This window comes from Opisthorchis viverrini (genome assembly GCF_000715545.1).
Source record: "Opisthorchis viverrini unplaced genomic scaffold opera_v5_56, whole genome shotgun sequence".
NCBI lineage: Eukaryota > Metazoa > Platyhelminthes > Trematoda > Opisthorchiida > Opisthorchiidae > Opisthorchis > Opisthorchis viverrini.
In genome coordinates this window covers 517,703-528,078 of record NW_008751713.1, presented here as the reverse complement: position 1 = coordinate 528,078, position 10,376 = coordinate 517,703, and the positions used below count along the sequence as shown (strand labels likewise).

Here is a 10,376-nt window from a genome sequence, read left to right as displayed (position 1 = left end):
TCACCATTCTGAAATTCACCCATTTGCGCAGCTATTTGGTTTTTACGGGTGACTCAACTGAATCCTAGCTAAATGTCTGGTTTATGATGTTCTTTTTCAGCTATGCTGGCAAATGCTGTGCCAGGCAGCCTCATGCTTCAAATGATACGGTACGACAGTATCGCAGTACATTGCACAGACGGAGAATACTACCCGTTAGACTACTGAAAACCCTTCGACAGCCCACGACCGGTTTAATAACTGACATGTTCGTCTTTTAAATATCGGGAATATGATCAGGCTGAAATCTACGGTAAACAACAGGTGGATCATGTTTATATGGTCGAATTACAAACTGAAAGAACAAAGTAAGAAAAAAATTTATTGAAAAAGTTACAAATGGGCATGAGGGAAAATTATGCAGTTCTTGTGATGTCACCAGCTGCACAGATTGTGGACGCTGCGCACGTACAATAACCTGCCGTATGCCACATGATTAGCTGTGTTCGACTTCATGAATTTGTGTTTCTGGAATACACAGGTGACATATGCGGGAAATTCACAATGCGGTAATCAGAAGAGAGGTATAGTTTTGATGAATGGGTACAGTCATGAAACTGGAATTTGGTAGAAGCCAAAAAGGAGATAGTTGCAACCCGCGCTGCGGGCATCATATCCGAAGAGGAAGTTTAGCTCAATGAAGGCAAACGTCAGTTGATCGCCAAACTAATAGCTGAGAACGGCAACAGAGGGGGCAAGGATGGTGGGAACTGTGTCGTACTCAGACTGGGTTGGGCACATTCGACTAGCTTATCCGATCACGATACCTCAACATATGGTAAGAGTAGAACAGATATAGATTATCACGTGAAATCTCACATATTGTCCAGTCTGCATCGAGCTGAATAATAACTGCGTTTACGACAATTTCGAAATCGAATGGGTGCTTTACGAGAGTCATAGTACCACGAATCAAGGCGTCAGGGCTTTACTACTGACATTTGACTCGTCGCAAAGTATGGTTAGCTAAGCAGTCTGAGGGAGAAGTATACTCTTCAAAAAGATGGCTAAATGGAGTTAATTCTTGTTCTCTTTCTTAGCCATCGGTGCGCGCCAAAGCGGAACCATCGGAAACGGAAGCTATTGTCATTATCCATGTAAGAAGACTAGGGTATAAGCAAGTACTCTTGATATAAGAACATCAGTATGAGAAAAACGAAAACCCATACTGACGTGCAAATAAATAACGCCATTCTCATAAAGGATATCAAGTAGGCACTGTCTGCAATTCTGATAGCTCAAGCATGGAAAAATACCAAAATATGGAGTTTTTAAATTGGTGTAGAATTCTTCCTGCAAGTTAGGCCAATCTATGTTGAAAAGTCGATAAGCATTGTACAACTGTTTCATCCTTGGTGAGGATCATCAACAGTGTGCATCCTATGGAAGTCCAGAAGGTCTCGAACCAGAGACTTTCCGGCTACAAGCTTCAACTCTTAGTCTTTTTTTTATGAACGGTTGATCAGCAGTGCAATCAGCACTTAGACAGGGTATAGCGTCACCCATTCTTCAATCGCGGGATTTACATCACGTGGTCACAGGTTTTGACTGGCTCCTCGAGCGACGACTTCTCAGATGAAATTTTCATTCATCGGGTAAGTTTATTCTTTCTCTGAGCTACCCATAGGTTGTTAGTAGTGTGAGGAAATTTTCCGTGTAAACATCATCCTGTGAGTGAGGTCAAACTATGCCGAAAAGCCGAGAAGCACTGCTGATGATCCGGAATAAGGATGAAACAGCTGTACAATGCTTCTCGGGTTTCCGACACAGACTCGCCTCATTTACAGAAAGAAATCTACCTAAAATTTTGTTATTCTGTACAAAAGGGTAGGAGAGCAAGAAACCACTTTGCGGAACGAACACTCTTGTATCTCCCGAAGATGGTATTTCGAGTAGGGATCATGTTACTCGGTGCACAATACTGTGGACATCCTCTAACGCATGTCCATCTGACCCGTTGTATTGGCATTTTGTAGACGAATTAGGTTTTCAGTGAAATGTGCACTCACAACCAAGCGAACTATAGGTTTTCACGAATAACCCAGCTAATCGACAATGATATAATGACGTTGGTCGTGTATTCACTGTGCTCGCATGTCCGGCAGAGGCCATAAACAAGCCACTCGAAGAACCCGATGACCTTTGAACTGCCATTAAAATGATCACTCATTGATGCAACAGAGGCGACAAAATGTTTTTCGACCAATTTTAGACAGGCCTGCTTGCCTATGTTGTGTTACCTTGAAGAGCTGTTGGGAGACGCTTTGCCTGAACGTTGCTTACCAAGCTGTTTTGTATATTGTTCAACGGCGGCAGCTGCGTCCTCCAGCTGCCTGATCTTTGTGTCAAACTCATCCAACTTCCTCAGAGATGATTTGAGAGCCAGATCTAAATAGTGAGACAAATATAAGGACCACGGTGAAACAAATGAGACCGAAAATGATGAGAAATAGCTCGTTTAAGGCAGGCCGTTCAAAATCCCAGATGCTTGTCATACAAACAAATTAGATAGCAACCAGTTGAAGGGTAGCTCGGCGTGCGTGCTAAGTGCCCCGCCACTGCGCCAACCAATGAACAACATTTAAATAATCTTCGATTAGGCAGTAGTGGTAGCATCCAAAGAACTCAAGAATTTGCCTAGCTACTACAAAAGTAGGATGTCAAAAGGAGTAGTCAATTTCTAATGAACTCATGAAAGACTGATAATCTGCGTTGAATATCTATTCCTTCTACAACCTATCTTGTCAACCAGCTATGTTTCGTTCACATCACCAAACCATTATCTCATAATAAATTTCCTGCCTTAGCCCGTTCATATAGTTACTTTTGCTGTTTCTGTTGTTGGTATTTTGTTGTACTTATTCGCATTTCATGTTACGAGAATGGGTAACCTAATAAGACGAAGCCGAAGTGAAATAATCATCACTGAACGTGTCTAACAAGTTTGGCGACGGTGACGAACCATAAGTTATCATCAGTGTGCGCTTGGGTGGGTAATTTATCCTTAGATGCGTGGGTTTATGTAGCTTACGGAGAGATAACAGAAGCTTTTACAAAGCTATATTACCGCATGTAGGTAAAAAGCAAGCATCTACCCAGTGGAACACTGATGATGCCTCTTGGTTCGGTGACGACAGGTTTGGAAGCCAATCGCCGACCATTAAGATAAAAGACAATAGTTCAGCTGTAACACCATTTCGGTGCCTAGCTGCCATGCAACCTGAAGGAAGCATGAGGGCTGGGACAATGCGAGGTAGCCCAAGCCTGAAAAGAAGTCGAGATGCAGAGCCCGAGTTAGAACCACGGACCTTCCGGTCAGCAAATTCGCACTGTGCCGTGGCAAGGGTCAGGCGTCCAACCAATCCGAAGGAAAAAGGAGGTAGTTTCAGCTCACAAAAGTCTGGACAGAAACAACTGGAAAATCAAAGGCGGGACGCAGAAGGTAACCTGTGACAGCTACTTTCGCATTTCTGCTGTCAAGAGCCTTAAGAGGCCACGGGAGAAAATCGAGCCTCAAACAATGCACACATTAAGAATATACTGGCAACTTTATTAATGCCTCCATGACTGATGGAAGTCTAACAACAACCCCATGTTTAGTCCAAGTGTTCTGATGAGTGTAAAACACGTCGAGGTTCTTATCACACTTGTGTAAATCCTGACGACAGACCAAGACATTTTCAGGATTTTGTCGCAACATTTTAAGATCTTGTGATACACCATGTGTGGAGAAAAGCTGGCGAAAGTTTTCATCATGGACAGCCGATCTAGGCATTTCAGTGTGTTTCATTTCATCCTGACAGAGTGACACTGCTACGAGTAGTTTATGATCTTACCCTCACCAAAATTCTACCTTGAATAATATAAAACAAGGATATACATATTTTCCAAAAATGCAAGCACTAGCCTGTTCTGGGTGCTGGTGGTGTGAAATGGTAGCAATGAAAAATACGACAAACTGTGTGGAAAGTCTACACAAAACCATCGCTTCGCGCATTTACTGGAAAAGACTGGAAAGTCTTAACATGAAAGAGGTGTAAAAACCAAACTGTATGATCGTGATATTTACATTCGAATGTTCGTGGCCACACAAAGGGTTCGGACGTTCCAGTGATGACCAGTCTAATGATGATTCTGGCAAATATTTCATAATGGCTAACATCTCTTCGTGAGATCTGGTCATGAATACTCTCGAATGTCTTTAAACCACTTGCGATAACAAAATGTGCAAAACTGACGAAGGTCGCGAATAATGCAACAAAAATTGAACTTCACCTGTTACCCACTCACATCGTTCATTCACGTCGGTTAACTTTCGTGCAATCTCATTCGCAGACCCGTTCAGTTCCGCAAAGTGGTTGGTAGATGCTTCGTTTAAGCGACGAAGCAAGGAAAAGTCCAACAGGGTACCTGCAAAACACGGGCATATGATGGGAAAACCGACACCGTCCATTAAAGAATAGTTCATGACACTACATTTTACGACGAGGCCTTTGGAAGAAAACAATCTACAACCATATCATTCACCTAAGGATTTCTTCCAGTAAGTGGCTGCCAGGCAATTTATTAGGGATATGGGATTTGATGTACCATCTGGGTGTCAAGTGATCGAATAAGCAGCCCCCTCAGGCCAGAAGTTCACATCTTAGATCTTTGGGATAGTTCTGATGAGAAAAACAGATAAACCGGAAACTGAATGCGTTTTCGAAATCCAACGTAGTATTTCGTGAAATGCAGTAACCTGGATTTAAGGTAAAGCGGACTGGTGATGCAAAACTGTTTAGTAAGGCGGGGTCTATCGGTGGTTCGGAGAAAAAGAACACAGAGTTAAAGATAAGCACTTAAAAGGTATTCCCCTAGTTTCGTGTGTAGATGGCTAGGTGAGAAGATAATGAGGTACAAGCAATGCGAAACCGACTTTGGTTTGCACAAGGCTACGCAGCGCTAAGTGAAGGACAATCATCCATTCATAGGGATAAGGCGTTTGCCCTGCCCAAATGGATACAAAATACCAGTATGTACTTGAGCACCAGCCATTCCATTTGCTATCATATAGAGGCCAATCAAGTAAACCGACAATACCATCCCACATCAATTTTTGTTGGTTGATTCAATGGCAAATCAAATAATAACAGGTCTAGCCATACCGACTATACATCGTCAACGCACAGCACTCATATGATCAGCCATTTGAATTGTGAATCAAATTCCCTCTCCTACCAATAGAAAATATCTTCGCAGATTCCTTCCGCGGCTGAGGAGTACTGCATGTTAACAGCAACGACCAAAGGCATGACAGACCATGCGCAAGGAGCACACTGAGCAAGATACCACATGAAAACCAAATAATTTGCAACGATTTCCTAAACATCCTGGAAATTCTCACTGAAAGCAAAATTTCATGTGCGAGATAAGAACCAATCTCGACAGATTCACGTTCGCAATGTAAACAATGTGTAATGACCATTACCGCTAGCAGATACGTCGACGAATAATTTTCTTGCAATATTTTCGAGCACCTATTACTCGAGTTTCACACAAATCAGCCCAGTTTGATGCATAAAACAGGCTGGACTGTACGGCTTCAAGATTCTTTTCTCGGTCGGTCCTATAGCAGAAACCGATTTGGCACATAACGTTTAGTGACTATCTAAGACATGATTAGTTGTTTGTCCCAAACCATCGATCGCGGACTTCTTCATTCAAAACATGGCCGTATTTTGAGAATAGTTCTCAGACGCCAATGTCTGAAAGCCCCAACTTGTGAGTGTCCGAGGCCAAGTTTCGCAAGCCGTATGGCCGACTGACAGATTCACAGCTTCGTTTTCAAATTAAATTAGTTTCTGCACCACACTCTTTTATCAGTGTACAAGCAAGTCGTGACTTTCGGCTTAACCTGGCCTTTCGGAAGCACGGTTGTGCCAAAGTACCTGAACTCTCAGACGTTCTCTAGCGCCATTCCGTTCATTGAAAACGGTCTGCCGGATAAAATTGCTGATGGGGAAGACACCTTGGTTCTCCAGGCGTTGATCTCAAAGTGACGGAAAATGCACAGTGGCAGATTCCATTAATGAACTGTCCTAGACTGTAATCTGCAGAAAGGCAACTATCTTGTCCGTGAGTCCAAGGTCCATGACCAGTACATTATGCCAACCCCCCACTAACACGGTGTCCGCTGACAGCTTGGGGAAGTATCCAATCAACTGCTAAGTTGTACAGCATACAGGACAGCGAAGTCCCTGCCAAACCCCGAACGACAATCAGGTTGATGATTTTTGCCACAAATACGGGCAAATTGTCTTGTCATGGTAGTAGTAGGACTTCCACAGTCTAATTAGCATCGTACGGATACAGTCCGACCCGAGTATGTTCCACAGTGCCTCTCGGTTAGAAAAACTCACCGCCACCCAGCAGTCAATAAGACATTTGGCAGTTGGTATTTGTGTCAGTGTTTGGGGACCCGGCATGTATGGTTAGTGTAACCTTGAGGGTGTCTTCCGTTAGCGAAAGGATCCACGAGAAGGATGGTAAACATCTAGGAAGCTACATTAAATAGACTTATACCAAGATTGTTATCACGAGCAGACTTGTCATCTCTTAGGTGAAAAGGCATAATAGAAGTGCTCCAATAGGATGGGAACACTTTGTTGTCAGAGACTGCACAAAATAGCTCATGGAGCGGCGCGAGGACGGTAGTGTACTCCTTTACATCTCTGCAGAAGTACGGTATTCACCAAGTGGTTTGCGATTTTTCAGTCGATTGGTTGTTTTAGTGCGTTCCTGTTTTGTTGGAAGGCAACATTCAGCGTCAAAAGGCGATTTAGATGACTCAGTGATGGATGCAGACGCACCCCGATACGTGTGACTGAATCGGTTACAAATTGAATTATCCAAAATCAGTTTGATTATGATTCGTTTAGAGGTGACGGAAGTCTTCTCGCAGGATCACCATACAGTTACACTCTTGAAGTCACTATATCTACTGGTTTTCCTAAAAATCCCTCTCCGGAAGAACGGGCCCAAATAAATCAAAGCTAGCACCAGATAACCACATATATGTTATGAATTTTTCCCGCCTTTTACCAAACCCCTCCCATCTCTCCGAGCGCCAAGAATCTCTCTGAATACCCGATCTCCTGTGGAAACGAGTGGAAGAACACGCGAACACTGAAGGCAGGTTTCATACGAGATATAAGCAACTTCCACTTGAATCCTAGTGGGAATCAAACTTCGGTGTTTAATCCCGCAATTAAGGTCAACCTGCGGCGAAAAACTGAGATCTATATACCCTTTTGATCTCTGTCAAATAAATTGTGTAACTCACGAATCTCTTAGAAGATTAGAACCGGCAACCTTCGAGTCATTAGACAGGATGTCTTTCAACCACAAATGACCAATCAGCATTATGAACATACTACACTTGGACACGATACAGCGTCACTAACCTCTAGAAGAATTTTAGTCGGCTAAAATTCCGAAATTGTACTATGCTGCTAGACAGAATCAACATCTCCCAAATGGTCAATTTTTTTTACTTACCTTCTACGTTACAGTCGAGGTAACTTGTTATGGCTGACAAAGTCCTTTGCATTACATGCTGCTCCTTGGAGATTGGGGAAACGGAACTCATAGGTGTAGCACCCGTTGAAGCAGACGACTCCAACGAACCTGGGGTATCCGACATGGTTATAAAAAGGCTTTAAAAGACGAAATGGTGGCTGAAATCATACAAAAAAGTACGGGAGGGTGAATATTGGGAGGAAAGTTGTGATAATGCACGATAGTTTAGACTAAGGGGCTCCAAACTATGAAATCACAGGACGGCTCCAGTACGCTACTATTTGGTATCAGAGTTAAAATAGTTGTTCTTTCTTCTATGAAATATCGAACCCGCCAAAGAGAACACCATCAACTTGAAACACGGGATCAGCTTAGAGAAAGAAGATATAATGGAAAGGAGTATGATAACTGGATCAAGGCTGAATAGAGAAGCAATGGTGGGGGGGGGGTCAAATAGTTTGACAGCGGACCCTTCGTGTGACTCCTGAGTGTGAGTGGATCGGGTGATTAGTCTCGGAGGATCAAGCTTAATTGAGAATCTCCACGACATACCTATTAACACAAACCTGCGTATCGCGTTGTGTAAACTCGTGGGACAGTCGAGTCCTGAAAGAGCGAGATGAGCTTTCAATGAAAGCCTTTAAAAATTTAGACGAATTTATGTAGAAGATACCTTTTTCCGGCATGGGTAGCTGAGCGCAGCACATGGAACGTTGGTGGAAACAAAAGCCGACGCAGTAAAAAACTCTAATGGTAATCCCCGCCACTTCAGCACTTCGCTGATGAGTCAAGGGACTCATAACGTCCAGGCCCACTTTTGGGAATAATTCCAAATTTTATGCCGCGGAAGGGCTGGAACCCCTTCAAAGTATCCACAGAATAGGCGTAGAAGATATCCTAATGATACATACGTACGTATTCATATAAAATGACAGCCAGAAAAAAGTCACATCCACAAAAAGGATGAGGGACGATTTTTCCGTCGATTTTAGTGCACGCGGATGGACATTTCTGAACGTCCTCTGTGTGTCGGTTGACCGATATCCATCTGAGCGCAGCCTTCCTTCGGATTAGGCGCCACACCACATCTATCAGTGTCTCTTCATCTCCAAGGTCTTTTGGATCTCAGCCAAGAAGTCCGCATAACTATGCTTTCCACAAGTCATCAGTCAAGTTTTCCATGTTCATCCCTCATTTCAGAAATTGCCCATCCTTCGTTCCCTCTGCTCAGGCCGAGCACATACGAACACGGTAGGGTAGATGCTGTGGTAGAATCAGTGTACTGAAGTAATGATCCTTAGTGACAGACTGGACATGCCAAGTACCATCAACATACTTATTGGAACCTATCGTGACGTTGCCACCAAAAGCGAGAATAGTATAGAATATTGAACATTGGGTCAAAAGTTCAAAAAGTTTCGTAACCAGGCAGTAACACTGCATCCACAGAAATATTATATGGACAGTCCTAGGACCTGAGTGCGAATTGATCACAATGCTCATCACCCGCTTGTGGCCGAACAGTTTTGTTTAAATTACTATACAGAATGTCACGGAAATTCCTAAAGTTTCATCAGATGCACAATGCTGACGACTCTCCATCAGGATAAAACAAATCTGCTTTGCTTTTCGACTATTTAGCACACATTCACTCCACTACTTATACATTGGAAAACTCCAAAATCTCTTGAGACTACTTACGTGATATACTTGCCTGACAAATACCGTCTGAGCCCATATGCTCTGTCGCCGCACGGTTGAATCCCTTCTTGAAGAACCTTTCCTATTCTTGCCATTAATCGTATCATGCTTCAACTCGTGGCCAACCTTAGTAAACCTATGTGCCAATTTTACATAACCGCAGTGGTGCCAAGACGGTTGCTGCCGAAATGAGTTCCAAGTTGAACGAGTTGGGATGCTGTGAACTGCACAGTGGATATGCTGAGGAATGTATATTTAGTCCGATGCTCCGACCACTAGGGGTGTCCTTTATTTCTGATCCAAGATTGATGGCTAAAGACTTGTGGGTACTGGCCACGTCGTAACTTTTATTTCTAAGCACTAACACACTTCCGAATGCTAACTCTATTTTAAACGCACAAGGCGACTAACGTCCCATTAGCCTGAGAGACTCTCATGTCCTGCTTTCGCTCTTTATATCGGGCAGCAATATTTAACGCTGCGCCGAACATTTACAATAAATTTTTCATAGTTTGAAGGCTTAAACTACGTAATGTTAATTTCACACCTATGGGCACAAGTATCGCCGGTCGACTCATCTGTTTTTTGTCCAGCACAATCCTTTTGCACCTTCCTGCTCCGCACACCAATAGGCTACTTCCACGTGACAGAAGCAATGCACTTATGCTCATGTTCCTTATACAATGCTTGTACCTAATACTGCAGGAGTAACCGCGAAACGCTGATCTTAGAAAGTATAAAGGGAATTGGTACAACTTAAAATGGCTAGTATAAGTACGCGCCACATGAACGAGATGACGGGTGTCAAGGTGGAATTAAACGGCTGACATATCTTTTCGTTCACGCTAATTTCACTTGGGCTTCTCATTTCAGTACTCTGAAAATTATATTCATATTCATGCTTCACTTGTAGTGACATTCGAACTGTGCATTCCGCTTCTTTGCTACAAGAATATATCGGATAGTGCTTTGTGCACCCGTTTCCGTATATGAAACTGACGTACCGACGTACGCCGACACCTTTGTACCTCCTCGACAGGACTGACTGACTTCTCAATTGTTATGCTGAACTGTAC

The 10,376-nt window shown here is 43.2% G+C and overlaps 1 protein-coding gene across 1 annotated transcript; it reads right to left on the bottom strand.

Moving 5' to 3' along the window:
* Positions 1-300: 300 nt before the first annotated feature.
* T265_03793 (hypothetical protein) lies at positions 301-7,757 on the bottom strand (the record flags this gene model as incomplete). Its single annotated transcript, XM_009168364.1, has 4 exons — positions 301-507; positions 2,323-2,427; positions 4,330-4,449; positions 7,579-7,757. 4 exons carry the CDS (start codon positions 7,721-7,723, stop codon positions 476-478), a joined length of 402 nt encoding a protein of 133 aa, XP_009166628.1.
* Between the last annotated feature and the right edge of the window lie 2,619 nt (positions 7,758-10,376).